At 37.6% G+C, this 17,205-nt stretch overlaps 1 protein-coding gene across 2 annotated transcripts in view; it reads left to right on the plus strand.

The window, feature by feature from the left end:
* Positions 1-17,205, plus strand: part of TAF4B (TATA-box binding protein associated factor 4b) — a 110,546-nt gene that overhangs the window by 67,176 nt on the left and 26,165 nt on the right. For both annotated transcript variants that reach the window (XM_007458394.1, XM_007458395.1), the window contains exon 13: positions 131-187. In XM_007458394.1, coding sequence (XP_007458456.1) covers positions 131-187 — 57 coding nt within the window. The remainder of the gene's footprint in view (positions 1-130; positions 188-17,205) is intronic.

A 17,205-nucleotide genomic window follows, 5' to 3' on the forward strand; every position in this document is an offset into this window, starting at 1 on the left:
ATTGAGGCATTTTCCCCTGGAGCTAAGGTTTTCAATCACAAGAGAAAATTGTCATTTATTAAATATTTAACGGCAACTATGGTGTTTAGATGCTAGTAATTTCTATTAAAATTTTCTTTTCCTTTGATAGAGTCGTTCCAATAAAGAAGATCCAGAACAGCTGAGATTAAAGCAGAAAGCCAAAGAGGTAGGACTTTCAAGTTACCATGCTTGTCTTTGTGTTTGAGGGAAGGTTGGCAGCTCTCTCCTGGCAATTAGGTCAGGGTTTATTTTGCTGTTGCATACCATTTGCCGAAGCCTTGGGGAAGGACAGGAACTGCTGAAGGCAAGGGCAGTACTTCAAATGAGGTCAATGAGTTATGTGCTCTCTTTTTAAAATTTATTTTCAAGGCTTAGGCCTGTCTAGAAATGGCTCTTTGTAAACTACAGCAGCACACTTGGAGGAATATAATGTGGGATTAAAAAAAAAAGAAAGAAAAGAAACTTCTGAGATTTAGCATCTGGGACTGTACAATAGGCTACATTTTTCCAGGGTAATTGTTCGTTTTGTAAATCTGATACTGCTTATAATTCTTTGGCTGGGAGGTGGTACTGGGATTTAGTTTTAAATGGAAAACGCCTCTGGCTTTTAATTTTCTGGGCCCAGCAGTTTTCTGTTCTGGAATGGAGCCCTTGTTTCACACAGTTCATGTTTAGCTGCGGGGGTTTTAGTTTATAGCTTAGACTGGTTAAGCTTTTACTCCCAGAGGCCTCTGCATAGCAACTGTAGAAATCAACAAATAAGTTCATTTATGTCTGCAGCCTCCTCTCAGTAGCTGACTTTTTACATTTCCCAATATCCATTTCCTGACTTTTCTAGCCCCCGAGAAAAAAGCTCCACTAATTGGAGCTTATTTTAATTGAGCCTTAATATTGGATCTCACTGGAGTTGCCCCCAGAGCTGCTGAGAACAGAAGGAAATGAAAGTACCTAAGGTTGAAGGCATGGTGTATGTATGGGTGTGTGTGTGAAATTTTTCACTTGACCTACAGATTCTTTTCCCTGCTGAATAAATCATCAAGCCTGTTCACATTTCTGATTAAGGATCTGACAGCAGACGATAATAAAGACAATTGAGGTGTGAGACGTGTGATATGGAGCTGAAGAAATTGGTTTCTATAGTTACTTGACTGATTTCATGCAATTTTTAAGGATCTTTGTGCTAAATAAGAGTGATTTCCTGAGCAACCTTTTTCCTTAACTGTGCCTCTTGAACTATGAAATTTGTTGTTGCTTAACATTGCTGCACTCGGCTTCTAGATGCCAGCAGCAGCAGGTTATTTATGAATGTTTTAAAGGCCCTTATTATTTGGATTAATGTAGGAGCTGAGGCAAAGCAAATGGAAATCTAGTAAGATTCTTACAATCAATGTGGTGTGTTTTCACTAAAATAGAAAAGGAAGAAAACATGAACTCTGGATGGAGGGGTTTCTGGATTGAGGTGAAGAGAACTGGGAAAGGAGAATATTAAAAAGGATTTGAAACCGAACCATTTTATTTCAACAACAAAAAATTTCTGTTACTCATTTCCAGAAAATTTATCTAAAAATATTATCTAAAAAAGTTAACATGAGAACTGTACCTATAATCTTACAGCAAGCCTGGCTTGATGATAGACTGATTGGTTGCTTTGAATCATGAGTGCCCCTCTTTGTTTTCATTTAGGACTGATAGATGCTTATCTTACTTCTAATCCCACCCACTTTTTGGAAAATAAATATCAGAAAACTTACTGCTTTATCCTTAAAGGTCTTATCCTGTCTGTTTTTCTTTCATATACCTTCACAAACATCTGGATCATAGATTAATTTTTCCTTCAGGTTTGTATGTTTTTCTTTTAATTGTGTTTTTTATTCCCTGAAGGATGAATAGGTGGACAGCATTTTTTGAAGAAAATTGTAAGAGCAAATGTGAAAAGAAAAAAAAAAAACCTCTCAATGAGAGCAGGTGTGCTGTAGCAAACCTGTTTTTTTTTCCCCCACTGTTTTTGCACCTCCATTTATTTATTTTTCTTAGCAAGATTAAAAAAACTGTATATTTTCCTTCCAAAATATTTCAAAAGTTTTCTGGTTGCTTCCTATTCTAAATCCTCTTTGATTTAAAAAAGAGTCAAATACATTGGCCCAGTTCCAAGAACAGAGCCACTCTGTATTAGTTGCAAATGTTGGATGAAAGTAAAATATTGTCATTTTTGTCATCCCCATGCCCCCTAGAGTTCTTAATAACTTTAATATTCTAAGGGGCTCTAATTTAGAATCAAACATACCATATTTTGTTTGGTTGCAAAATCATTGACCCTATCTTTATATAGAGTTGAATTGTTGTCTTATATGGTAATTTGTAAGGTTATCATTTGGGATATACTAATTGTTATCACACTGCTATAAACTTTAAAGCTTTGGTTTGTGATTTTTTGGTATTTGGCTGTTTAGGAAATTTTCTTTGTCCAATTGTGAAAACTAGTACAGATTCCTTACTGTTGCTCAATATAAAACTGCTTTGCTTTCCTTTTTTCCGGTAACTACCTACCTACCAAGCTGCGCATAGGAAACAGATTAATGACAGTATCTTACAAATATAGAACTCCAAAGAACTGTTTAGAGAAGTTGTAGGCTTTATTGATTCTGAGGAATGTTTCAGCAGTGATGTTTGTCATATAAATATTAAATCACAACTTGAATCCCCTTCATATGTAGTCTTATAATCCATGGTTGTTTTCAACTGTTAAGAACTAGAGTTTTGGGGGGTTTTGGGGTTGTTGGTTTTTTTGCGGTACGCGGGCCTCTCACTGTTGTGGCCTCTCCCTTTGCGGAGCACAGGCTCCGGATGCGCAGGCTCAGCAGCCATGGCTCACGGGCCCAGCCACTCCGTGGCATGTGGGATCTTCCTGGACCGGGGCACGAACCTGTGTCCCCTGCATCAGCAGGCGGACTCTCAACCACTGCACCACCAGGGAAGCCCAGGACTAGAGTTTTGACCTTGGTCATTTCTCCCATGGGTTTTCTTCTCTCTAATACAGATTTAGAGTCTATGCATTTCTTCTTTGCATTCTGGTGTAAAGCCAAACTGTTAAATTGAGCCGGTTTTTATAAAGATGTCTAATTTCTTTTCATCCTTCCTATTGACTTCTTCCAATTTTGTCATTCTCATTTGGCACTTAAAAAAGTAGGCCGCCTTTGGGTTTGCCTCCAGCCTAGTCTGAATCCGTTGAAGCAGCTCCTGCTGCATACTATTCTTATTGATCTGACAGGTTATCCATCTATTTGAAAACATTGTTGTCTGGCTAAAATGTCTGTGGATATCAAACATTTTAGTTCCAACTTTGGGGCCATCTTTTTCCTGTTTTCTATCTTTGCCTTTAAAAAAAGTCATAAGTGTTCTCGCTCTCTGTATTGTAAGTTTATATTTTAAATATGGACACTTTTAAATTGTGATGGTTTTTTTCCCCCTAGATACTTTTACTGAAATGTAAGTACTGACATTCTTCCATTTCACCATCAATGTGTGAAAGGTTTTAAATAGATTACTAATTGCCAAATTCTGACTTCAAACAAGCAGGCACGTTTTTGTTCAGTGCATCTGTAAACTTGTCTGAAATGTGTGCTGTGTGTCCTAGATTACCATCTAGCCTTCAATGTTTTCCTTTCTTACGACATCATCCAGAGTTCTGCAGAGCAAACCATCTGACCTTGGAGTTCAAACATCCTGATTCCTTAAACATTTGTTACATGTATCGTGACCCTTATTTCCTTTGAATATCTTCTTTCTCCTTTGGGAAATGTGAGTTTAGTACATCTGTGCAGAGTGAGACAAAGAATTCATTTACTTTCTTTAACAACTCCTAGCATCCCCTCTTTCATTTTTTATCAGACATTAGAAGAAAGAAAAAGGAATGCATGACATGTACCTGCTGGCACATTAGTTTCACAGTGCATCCTGTAGAAACTGGGCAAAAATAAGTATTAAATAATTAAAATGCATAACAGATTAGAAAACTTGTACCCTGAAGGACTTTGGATTTTTGTTTATAGAAAATATAGGATATAAAAACTATAAGTAATACAATTCTCCATGAAGCATTATTGTACAATAAATAAAATACTCATAAGGCTCATTACTGATTAGAAGATATATCATTTAGGTACAAGAAGGGCAAGGGATTTTTTTAAGTGAAATTTTAAAATATATGGAGTCAGTGAAATATGATAGTTAAGGCTAACTATTAAATTTATAGCAACTTGTATTTAAACTTTATACTAGTTCTGCATGAGCCAAAACTCATGGAACACTGAACAGGGAAAATTGAAGTTTGTCATTAAAAGTGCAATCAAATTAATGTAGTATGGAGAAGATGTTCTTAAAATGGCAAGTTATAAAGAGCTTGTATACATAGCAGAGAAACAGAAATGCAATGTTTTCAAAGCATTGATAGTCTAAGATAGTAGTTCTCAAACTTCGATACGCATAAGAATTATCTGGAGGGCTTGTTAAAACACAGGTTGCTGGGTACCACCCCAGGAATCTATGACACAGTAGGCCTGGGTGAAGTCCAAGAATTTGCATTTCCAACAAAATTTTCCATGATTTTTCTATTGCTGTCGCTGTTCTGGAGATCACACTTAGAATCTAGGAGGGGAAAGAAGGGGGCCTTTAAAATCTTTCACTTTTGTTTTCCTATTGACTAAATGGTCATAGAAAGTTAAATAAAGTACTGTGATTAGGGAATCTGAGAATTGGCATCTTGAACTGGCATAGTTCAGTTACCATCCAATTACCATTCACTAGGTTCTCTCTTCGGAAGCAGGAAAGCTACACTAGGTTTTTTAATGGATATTTTCTCAAGAGACCTTTATTGGTTGTATCTCTTGATTGGTGAACCTTACACAGAAAATATAACATTTTATTTAGAGCTTCTTCAGAAGGTTGTACTCATTCTTTAATTTTGATGTGTAGGATCTGTGTGTCTTGAGATATGTATTATCCTTTTGATAGAAAAGGTGTGTATTATAGAGGAAATAGCATTGAAGTAGAAGTCAGGAGTCGTGGATGCTAGATTCAGCCTGCCATTATCTAGATTTCACTTTGGGAAAGTTACTTGACCTCTTTGAACTTACCTATTTCCTTGTATTTAAAATGAATGTAACAATACAATCTCTGCTTGTATTACAGAGCTGTCATAATTTAGGGAAAGGTGAGGTATTACAGGGAAAACCAGTATCTTAAAACCATTAGCTAAGATACATTTAAGAAAGATGCCATCAAGCTCTTAAATATAATAATCTTGAGATTGCCCATGGGTATGTCAGTTTCCAAAAACTAATATGTCAGTTTTTTTGGTTTCTTTTTTTCCTTCCAGAGGAATGAAAAGAAGTTTGGGAATTAAAAAAAGGATATAAGAGTAAGAACTAGAAAAAAATTATATAATCTAATATGAATACAGCACATTATATTTCTTTTTAATAATACATAAATCAAGTATTATGTTTGCATGTAAGGGGAAAAGTGTTCAATTGAGATTATGTGGAATATACTATTTTCCTGAAAGGTAGAGATGGATTAGAAGGGCTGACCAGCAGGTATACATTTCAGATTCCAAGTATCTCAGGTGGCAACAAGGATTTACTGTATAACACAGGGAACAATATTCAATATCTTGTAATAACCTATGATGAAACATAATCTGAAAAAAAAAAAAAAATATATATATATTTTCTTTTGTTTTAAAATTATTTTTAATTTTAAAATTTATTTATTTATTTAGTTTTTAAACATCTTTATTGGAGTATAATTGCTTTACAATGGTGTGTTAGTTTCTACTGTATAACAAAGTGAATCAGCTATATGTATACATATATCCCTGTATCTCCTCCCTCTTGCATCTCCCTCCCACCCTCCCTATCCCACCCCTCTAGGTAGGAGATACCTCTAGGTATCTTGACCAAGTAGAGTTTACCCCAGGGATGCAAAGCTGGTTCAGTATTCAAAAATTAGTCAGTAAAATCTAACATATTAATAGTCTAAGAAGGAAAAACCATGTGACTATATCAATTGATGTAGAAATACATTTGGCAGATTTCAACATCCATTAATAATAAAACTCTCAGCAATCTTGGAATAGAAGGGACTTTCTCAGTCTGATAAAGGGCAGCTGTTAAAACCCTACCACTAAAAATCATTCTTAATGGTGAAAAGTCTGAATGCTTTCTTCCAAAGATTAGGAAAAAGGCAAGGATGTCTGCTTTCTTCACTACTATTCAACGTTATATTGTTGGTACAATAAGGCAAGAAAAAGAAAGGCATATAGCTTGTAGAGAAAAATTAGTTTGTTCTTTCATTCTCTTAACTGTGTCCTTTACAGAGCAAAAGTTTAATTTTTATGAAGTCAAATTTGTCAATTAAAAAAAAATAGACCTGCCTTTGGCTGTCATGTCTAAGAATTCTTTTCTGGGTCCCAAGTCACAAAGATTTTTCCTTAAGCTTTTTGCTAGAAGTTTATAGTTGACATTTTGAGTTAATTTTTTTTATAAGGTGTGAGGTTCAAGATTCATTTTTTTGCATGTGAATGTTCAATTGCCCCATTTGTTGAAATGACTGTGCTTTCTCAATTGAATTGTTTTCCACCCTGGTCAAAAATAAATTGGCCATATTTATGTGGATCTATTTCTCGATTCTCTATTCTGTTTCATTAACCTATGTGTCAATTCCTTCATCAATAACACATAATTTTGATACTGTAGCCTTATATGAGTAGTTCTTAAAACTGCATGGTGTAATTCTTTCCATTTTGTTCCCTTTTTCTCCCGAAAATTGATTTAGCTTTTCTAGTTTCTTCGGTTTCCATATAAGTTTTACAATCAACTTACCCATATCCACAAAAAATTTTTTTGGAATTGTGTTAAATCTGTAGATGAATTTGGAGAGAATTGAGATCTTTACCATGTTGAATCTTACAATCCATGAATGCAGCATGTCTCTCCATTTATCTGTTTTTTCCTTTCTTTCTTTCATCTGAATCTTGTGGTTTACAGCATACAGATACCTGTACATGTTAGATTGATACCTAAGTATTTCATTTTGGGGAAAGCTATTATAAGTGGGATTTTTAAAAATTTAAGTTTCAGACTTTACCTTAATGATATTTAGAAATACGATTATTCTATGTATTGACCTTGAGTCTTGTTGCCTTACTAAACTCATTCATTGGTCCTGGGAGGCTTTTTGGTTTTGTTTTTTTGTATCTACCTTGAGGTTTTCTGTGTAGATAAGCATGTCACTTGCAATCCCGTTTCCACCAGCAAACCTCTAATTCAATGGCTGTTTTTACTGAACTGAGCTTGCATGTCATTTTCACCCACTGTGTATGCCAAGTCCACATTAATGCCCAGAACATCCTCCTGTTCCAGTTTAAAGTGCATAGTTTTTCAGAGACCTTCAAGATGGCAGAAGAGTAAGATGTGGAGATCACTTTCCTCCCCACAGATACATCAGGAATACATCTACATGTGGAACAACTCCTACAGAACACCTACTGAACGCTGGCAGAAGACCTCAGACCTCCCAAACAGCAAGAAACTCCCCATGTACCTGTGTAGGGCAAAAGAGAAAAGAAAACACAGAGACAAAAGAATAGGGACAGGACCTGCACCTCTGGGAGGAAGCTGTGAAGGAGGACAAGCTTCCACACACTAGGAAGCACCTTCACTGGTGGAGACGGAGGGTGGGCAGGTGGGAGGCTTCGGAGCTACGGAGGAGAGCGCAGCAGCAGGGGTGCAGAGAGCAAAGTGGAGAGATTCCCACATAGGGGATCGGTGCCGGCTGGCACTCACCAGCCTGAGAGGCTTGTGCGCTCATCTGCTGGGGTGAGCGGGGGCTGGGAGCTGAGGCTATGGCTTCGGAGGTCAGATCCCAGGGAGAGGACTGGGGTTGGCTGCGTGAAGACAGCCTGAAGGGGGCTAGTGTGCCACAGCTAGCCGGGAGGGAGTCCGGGAAAAACTCTGGACCTGCCTAAGAGGCAAGAGACCATTGTTTTGGGGTGCGCGACGAGAGGAGATTCAGAGCACAGCCTAAGCAAGCTCCAGAGATGGGCGCAAGCCACGGCTATCAGTGCAGACACCAGAGATGGGCATGAAAGGCTAAGGCTGCTGCTGCAGACACCAAGAAGCCTGTGTGCAAGCACAGGTTACTGTCCACACCTCCACTCCCAGGAGGCTCTGCAGCCGGCCACTGCCAGGGTCCCGTGATCCAGAGACAACTTCTCCAGGAGAACACACAGGCACACCTCAGGCTGTTGCAACGTCCAGTCTCACCCCGCATTCCGTACCTTTCCCTCCCCGCGGCCTGAGCGAGCCAGAGCCCCCTAATCAGCCACTCCTTTAACCCCGTCCTGTCTGAACAGAAACAGATGCCTTCAGGCAATCTGCACGCAGAGGCGGGGCCAAATCTAAAGCTGAACGCCAGGAGCTGTGCAAACGAAGAAGAGAAAGGGAAATCTCTCCCAGCAGCCTCAGAAGCAGCAGATTAAATCTCCATAATCAACTTGATGTACCGTGCATCTGTGGGATACCTGAATAGACAACGAATCATCCCAGAATTGAGGCGGTGGACTGTGAGAGCAACAAAATATATATTTTCTTCCTTTTTCTCTTTTTGTGAGTGTGTATGTGTATGCTTCTTTGTGTGATTTTGTCTGTATAGCTTTGCTTTTACCATTTGTCCTAGGGTTGTCTGTCCATTTTTTCTTTTCTTTCCTTTTTTTAAATTACATTTTAATAATTTTTTATTTTAACAACTTTATTTTATTTTTTCTTTCTTTCTTTCTTTTTTTCTCCCTTTTCTTCTGAGCTCTGTGGCTGACAGGGTCTTCGTGCTCCAGCCGGGTGTCAGGCCTGTGCCTCTGAGGTGGGAGAGCCAAGTTCAGCACATTGGTCCACCAGAGACCTCCCAGCTCCACATAATATCAAACGGCGAAAGCTCTCCGAGAGATCTCCATCTAAATGCCAAGACCCAGCTCCACTCAAGTGCTGGACACCCTATGCAAACAACTAGCAAGACAGGAACTCAACCCCACCCATTAGCAGAGAGGCTGCCTAAAATCATAATAAGGTCACAGACAGCCCAAAACACACCACCGGATGCAGACCTGCCCACCAGAAAGACAAGATCCAGCCTCATCCGCCAGAACACAGGCACCAGTCCCCTCCACCGGGGAGCCTACACAACCCACTGAACCAACATTAACCACTGGGGGCAGACACCAAAAACAGGAACTACGAACCTGCAGCCTGTGAAAAGGAGACCCCAACACAGTAAGTTAAGCAAAATGAGACGACAGAGAAACACACGGCAGATGAAGGAGCAAGGTAAAAAAAACCCCACCAGGCCAAACAAATGAAGAGGAAATAGGCAGTCTACCTGAAAAAGAATTCAGAGTGATGATAGTAAAGATGATCCAAAATCTTGGAACTAGAATGGAGAAAAAACAAGAAACATTTAACAAGGACCTAGAAGAACTAAAGAGCAAACAAACAATGATGAGCAACACAATAAATGAAATTTAAAATTCTCTAGAAGGAATCAATAGCAGAATAACTGAGGCAGAAGAACGGAAAAGTGACCTGGAAGATAAAATAGTGGAAAAAATTACTGCAGAGCAGAATAAAGAAAAAAGAATGAAAAGAATTGAGGACAGTCTCAGAAACCTCTGGAACAACATTAAACTCACCAACATTCAGATTATTCGGGTCCCAGAAGAAGAAGAGAAAAAGAAAGGGACTAAGAAAATATTGGAAGAGATTATAGTTGAAAACTTCCCTAATATGGGAAAGGAAATAGCCACCCAAGTCCAGAAAGGGCAGAGAATCCCATACAGGATAAATCCAAGGAGAAACATGCCAAGACACATATTAATGAAACTATCAAAAATTAAATACAAAGAAAAATTATTAAAAGCAGAAATGGAAAAAGAACAAACAATATACAAGGGAATTCCCATACGGTTAATAGCTGATCTTTCAGCAGAAACTCTGCAAGCCAGAAGGGAGTGGCAGGGCATATTTAAAGTGATGAAAGGGAAAGACCTACAACCAACATTAGTCTACCCAGCAAGGATCTCATTCAAATTCGACGGAGAAATTAAAACCTTTACAGACAAGCAAAAGCTAAGAGAATTCAGCCCCACCAAGTCAGCTTGACAGCAAATGCTAAGGAACTTCTCTAGGCAGGAAACACAAGAGAAGGAAAAGACCTACAATAACAAACCGAAAACAAGTAAGAAAATTGTAATAGGAACATACATATCGATAATTACGTTAAATGTAAATGGATTAAATGCTCCAACCAAAAGACATAGACTGACTGAATGGATACAAAAACAAGACCCGTATGTGTACATGCTGTCTTCAAGAGACCCACTTCAGACCTAGGGACACATACAGACTGAAAGGGAGGGGATGAAAAAAAGACACTCCATGCAAATGGAAATCAAAAGAAAGCTGAAGTAGCAATTCTCATATCAGACAAAATGGACTTTAAAATAAAGACTATTACAAGAGACAAAGGACACTACATAATGATCAAGGGATCCATCCAAGAAGAAGATATAACAGTTGTAAATATTTATGCACCCAACGTAGGAGCACCTCAATACATAAGGCAAATGCTAACAGCCATGAAAGGGGAAATCAGCAGTAACACAATCATAGTAGGGAACATTAACACCCCACTTTCGCCAATGAACAGATCATCTAAAATGAAAATAAATATGGAAACACAAGATTTAAATGATACATTAAACAAGATGGACTTAATTGATATTTATAGGACATTCCATCCAAAAACAACAGAATACACTTCTCAAGTGCTCATGGAACATTCTCCAGGATAGATCATATCTCATGTTACAAATCAAGCCTTGGTAAATTTAAGAAAATTGAGGGCTTCCCTGGTGGCGCAGGGGTTGAGAATCTGCCTGCCAATGCAGGAGACATGGGTTCGAGCCCTGGTCTGGGAAGATCCCACATGCCGCGGAGCAATTGGGCCCGTGAGCCACAACTACTGAGCCTGCGCATCTGGAGCCTGTGCTCCGCAACAAGAGAGGCCGCGACAGTGAGAGGCCCGCGCACCGCGATGAAGAGTGGCCCCCGCTCGCCACAACTAGAGGAAGCCCTCACACAGAAACGAAGACCCAACACAAACACAAATTAATTAATTAATTAAAAATAATTAAAAAAAAAAAAGAAAATTGAAATCGTATCAAGTATCTTTTCTGACCACAACACTATGAGACTAGATATCAATTACAGGAAAAGATCTATAAAAATACAAACACATGGAGGCTAAACAATACACTACTTAATAACTAAGAGATCACTGAGGAAATCAAAAAATACCTAGAAACAAATGACAATGAAAACATGATGACCCAAAACCTATAGGATGCAGCAAAAGTAGTTCTAAGAGGGAAGTTTATAGCAATACAATCCTACCTCAAGAAACAAGAAACATCTCAAATAAACAACCTAGCCTTACACCTAAAGCAGTTAGAGAAAGTAAAACAAAAAAAACCCAAAGTTAGCAGAAGGAAAGAAATTGTAAATATCAGAGCAGAAATAAATGAAAAAGAAATGAAGGAAACAGTAGCAAAGATCAATAAGACTAAAAGCTGATTCTTTGAGAAGATAAACAAAATTGATAAACCATTAGCCAGACTCATCAAGAAAAACAGGGAGAAGACCCAAATCAATAGAATTAGAAATGAAAAAGGAGAAGTAACAACTTACACTGCAGAAATACAAAGCATCCTAAGAGGCTACTACAAGCAACTATATGCCAATAAAATGGACAACCTGGAAGAAATGGACAAATTCTTAGAAAACCACAACCTTCCAAGACTGAACCAGGGAGAAATAGAAAATGTAAACAGACCAATCACAAGCACTGAAATTGAGACTGTGATTAAAAATCTTCCAACAAACAAAAGCCCAGGACCAAATGGCTTCACAGGCAAATTCTATCAAACATTTAGAGAAGAGCTAACACCTGTCCTTCTCAAAACTCTTCCAAAATATGGCAGAGGGAGGAACACTCCCAAACTCATTCTACAAGGCCACCATCACCCAGATACCAAAACCAGGCAAAGATGTCACAAAGAAAGAAAACTTCAGGCCAATATCACTGATGAACATAGATGCAAAAACATCCTGAACAAAATACTAGCAAACAGCATCCAACAGCACATTAAAAGGATCATACACCATTATGAAGTGTGGTTTATCCCAGGGATGGAAGGATTCTTCAATATACACAAATCAATCAATGTGATTCACCATATTAACAAGTTGAAGAAGTAAAACCATATGATATCTCAATAGATGCAGAAAAAGCTTTCGACAAAATTCACCACCCATTTATGATAAAAACCCTCCAGAAAGTAGGCATACAGGGAACTTATCTCAACATTATTAAGGCTATATATGACAAACCCACAGCCAACATCGTTCTCAATGGTGAAAAACTGAAACCGTTTCCACTAAGATCAGGAACAAGACAAGGTTGCCCATACTCACCACTATTATTCAGCATAGTTTTGGAAGCTTTAGCCACAGCCCTCAGAGAAGAAAAAGAAATAAAAGGAATCCAAATCAGAATAGAAAAAGTAAAGCTGTCACTGTCTGTAGATAACATGATACTATACATAAAGAATCCTAAACATGCTACCAGAAAACTGCTAGACCATATCAATGAATTTGGTAGAGCAGCAGGATACAAAATTAAGGCACAGAAATCTCTTGCATTCCTATACACTAATGATGAAAAATATGAAAGAGAAATTAAGGAAACACGCCCATTTACCATTGCAACAAAAAGAATAAAATACCTAGAAATAAACCTACCTAAGGAGACAAAAGACCTGTACTCAGGAAACTGTAAGACACGGATGAAACAAATTAAATATGCAAATAGATGGAGAGATATACCATGTTCTTGGATTGGAAGAATCAATATTGTGAAAATGACAATACTACTCAAAGCAATCTACACATTTAACGCAATCCCTATCAAACTACCAATGGCATTTTTCACAGAACTAGAACAAAAAATTTCACAGTTTGTATGGAAACACAAAAGATCCCAAATAGCCAAAGCAATCTGGAGAAAGAAAAACATAGCTGGAGGAATCAGGCTCCCTGACTTCAGACTATACTTCAAAGCTACAGTAACCAAGACAATATTGTACTGGCACAAAAACAGAAATATGGGTCAATGGAACAGGATAGAAAGCCCAAAGATAAACCCATGCACATATGGCCACCTTCTGTTTTTTTTTAAATTTTTAAATTTTATTTTATTTATCTTTTTATACAGCAGTTTCTTATTAGTTATCCCTATTACACATAGTGGTGTATATATGTCAGTCCCAATCTCCCAGTTCATCACACCACAACCCCCAGCCCCCACCTCTCTCCCCACTTGATGTCCATATGTTTTTTCTCTACTTCTCTGTCTCAGTTTCTGCTCTAGAAATCCACATATACGCGTTAATATACGATATTTGTTTTTCTCTTTCTGACTTACTTCACTTTTTATGACAGTTTCTAGATGCATCCATGTCTCTACAAATGACCCAATTTCATTCCTTTTTATGGCTGAGTAATATTCCACGGTATATATGTACCACATTGTCTTTATCCATTCATCTGTCGATGGGCATTTAGGTTGCTTCCATGACCTGGCTATTGTAAATAGTGCTGCAGTGAACATTGGTGTGCATGTGTCTTTTTGAATTATGGTTTTCTCTGGGTATATGCCCAGTAGTGGGATTGCTGGGTCATATGGTAATTCTATTTTTAGTTCTTTAAGGAACCTCCATACTGTTCTCCATAGTGGCTGTATCAATTTACATTCCCACCAACAGTACCAGAGTGTTCCCTTTTCTCCACAACCTCTGCAGCATTTGTTGTTTGTAGATTTTCTCATGATGCCCATTCTAACCGGTGTGAGGTGATACCTCATTGTAGTTTTGATTTGCATTTCTCTAGTAATTAGTGATGTTGAGCAGCTTTTCATGTGCTTCTTGGCCATCTGTATGTCTTCTTTGGAGAAATGTCTGCCCATTTTTGGATTGGGTGTTTTTTATTTTTAATATTGAGCTGCATGAGCTGTTTATATATTTTGGAGATTAATTCTTTGCCCTTTTATTTGTTAGCAAATATTTTCTCCCATCCTGAGGGTTGTCTTATCGTCTTGTTTGTAGTTTCCTTTGCTTTGTAAAAGCTTTTAAGGTTCATTAGGTCCTATTTGTTTACTTTTGTTTTGATTTCCATTACTCTAGGAGGTGGATCAAAAAAGATCTTGTTGTGATTTATGTCAAAGAGTGTTCTTCCTCTATTTTCCTCTAAGAGTTTTATAGTGTCCGGTGTTACATTTAGGTCTCTAATCCATTTTGAGTTTATTTTTGTGTATGGTGTTAGGGAGTGTTCTAATTTCATTCTTTTACATGTAGCTGTCCAGTTTTCCCAGCACCAATTATTGAAGAGACTCTCTTTTCTCCATTGTATATCCTTGCCTCCTTTGTCATAGATTAGTTGACCATAGGTGCATGAGTTTATCTCTGGGCTTTCTATCCTGTTCCATTGATCTATATTTCTGTTTTTGTGCCAGTACAATATTCTCTTGATTACTGTAGCTTTGTAGTATAGTCTGAAGTCAGGGAGTCTGATTCTTCCAGCTCCGTTTTTTCCCCTCAAGACTGCTTTGGCTATTCGGGGTGTTTTCTGTCTCCATAAAAATTTTAAGATTTGTTTTTCTAGTTCTGTAAGCAGTGCCACTGGTAATTTGATAGGGATTGCATTGCATCTGTCGATTGCTTTGGGTAGCGTAGTCATTTTCACAGTATTGATTGTTCCAATCCAAGAACATGGTATATCTCTCCATCTGTTTGTATCATCTTTAATTTCTTAATTAATTATAATGTCTTATAATTTTCTGCATACAGGTCTTTTGTCTTCCTCAGTAGGTTTATTCCTAGGTATTTTATTCTTTTTGTTGCCATGGTAAATGGGAGTGTTTCCTTAATTTCTCTGTCACATTTTTCATCATTAGTGTATAGGAATGCAAGAGATTTCTGTGCATTAATTTTGTATCCTGCAACTTTACCAAATTCATTGATTAGCTCTAGTAGTGTTCTGCTGACATCTTTAGGATTCTCTATGTATAGTATCATGTCATCCGCAAACTGACAGTTTTACTTCTTTTCCAATTTGTATTCGTTTTCTTTCTTTTTCTTCTCTAATTGCCGTGGCTAGGACTTCCAAAACTATGCTGAATAATAGTGGTGACAGTGGACATCCTTGTCTTGTTCCTGATCTTGAAAGAAATGCTTTCAGTTTTTCACCATTGAGAATGATGTTTGCTGTGCGTTTGTCATATATGGCCTTTATTATGTTGACGTAGGTTCCCTCTATGCCCACTTTCTGGAGAGTTTTATCATAAATGAGTATTGAATTTTGTCAAAAGCTTTTTCTGCATGTATTGAGATGATCATATGGTTTTACTTCTTCAGCTTGTTAATATGGTGTATCACATTGATTGATTTGTGTATATTGAAGAATCCTTGCATCCCTGGGATAAATCCCACTTGATCATGGGGTATGATCCTTTTAATGTGATGTTGAATTCTGTTTGCTAGTATTTTGTTGAGGATTTTTGCATCTATATTCATCAGTGATATTGGTCTGTAATTTTCTTTCTTTCTGACATCTTTGTCTGATTTTGGTATCAGGGTGATGGTGGCCTCATAGAATGAGTTTGGGGTTTCCTTCCTCTGCAGTTTTTTGGAAGAGTTTTAGAAGGGTGGGTGTTAGCTCTTCTCTAAATGTTTGATAGAATTCACCTGTGAAGCCACCTGGTCCTGAACTTTTGTTTGTTGGAAGATTTTTAATCACAGTTTCAATTTCATTACTTGTGATTGGTCTGTTCATATTTTCTATTTCTTCTTGGTTCACTCTTGGAAGGTTATACCTTTCTAAGAATTTGTCCATTTCTTCCAAGTTGTCCATTTTATTGGCATAGAGTTGCTTGTAGTAGCCTCTTAGGATGCTTTGTATTTCTGCGGTGTCTGTTGTAATTTCTCCTTTTTCATTTCTAATTATATTGATTTGAGTCCTCTCCCTCTTTTTCTTGATGAGTCTGGCTAATGGTTTATCAATTTTGTTTATCTTCTCAAAGAACAAGCTTTTAGTTTTATTGATCTTTGCTATTCTTTCCTTCATTTCTTTTTCATTTGTTTCTGCTCTGATCTTCATGATTTCTTTCCATCTGCTAATTTTGGGTTTTCTTTGTTCTTCTTTCTCTAGTTACTTTAGGTGTAAGTTTAGATCGTTCATTTGAGATGTTTCTTGTTTCTTGACGTAGGCTTATATTGCTATAAACTTCTCTCTTAGAACTACTTCTGCTGCATCCCATAGGTTTTGGATTGCCGTGTTTCCATTGTCATTTGTCTCTAGGTATTTTTTTTGATTTCCTCTTTGATTTCTTTGGTGAACTCTTGGTTATTTAGTAACGTATTGTTTAGCCTCCATGTGTTCATGTTTTTTACGTTTTTTTTCCCTGTAATTCATTGTTATCTCATAGCATTGTGGTCAGAAAAGAAGCTTGATATGATTTCAATTTTCTTAAATTTACTGAGGCTTGATTTGTGACCCAAGATGTGATCTATCCTGGAGAATGTTCCATGCATACTTGAGAAGAAAGTGTAATCTGTTGTTTTTGTATGGAATCTCCTATAAATATCAACTAAATCCATCTGGTCTGTTGTGTCATTTAAAGCTTGTGTTTCCTTATTAATTTTCTGTTTGGATGATCTGTCCATTGGTCTAAGTGAGGTGTTAAAAAAGTCCCCCACTATTATTGTGTTACTGTCAATTTCCTCTTTTATAGCTGTTAGCAGTTGCCTTATGTATTGAGGTGCTCCTTTGTTGGGTGCCTATATATTTATAATTGTTATGTCTTCTTCTTGGATTGATCCCTTGACCGTTATATAGTGTCTTTCTCTTGTAACATTCTTTATTTTTTTTTTCCTTTTTTTTTTTTTTTAACCGTACACGGGCCTCTCACTGTCGCGGCCTCTCCCGTTGCGGAGCACAGGCTCCGGACGCGCAGTCCCAGTGG

This window comes from Lipotes vexillifer, unplaced genomic scaffold (genome assembly GCF_000442215.2).
Source record: "Lipotes vexillifer unplaced genomic scaffold, Lipotes_vexillifer_v1.1 scaffold1342, whole genome shotgun sequence".
Taxonomy (NCBI): Eukaryota; Metazoa; Chordata; class Mammalia; order Artiodactyla; family Lipotidae; genus Lipotes; species Lipotes vexillifer.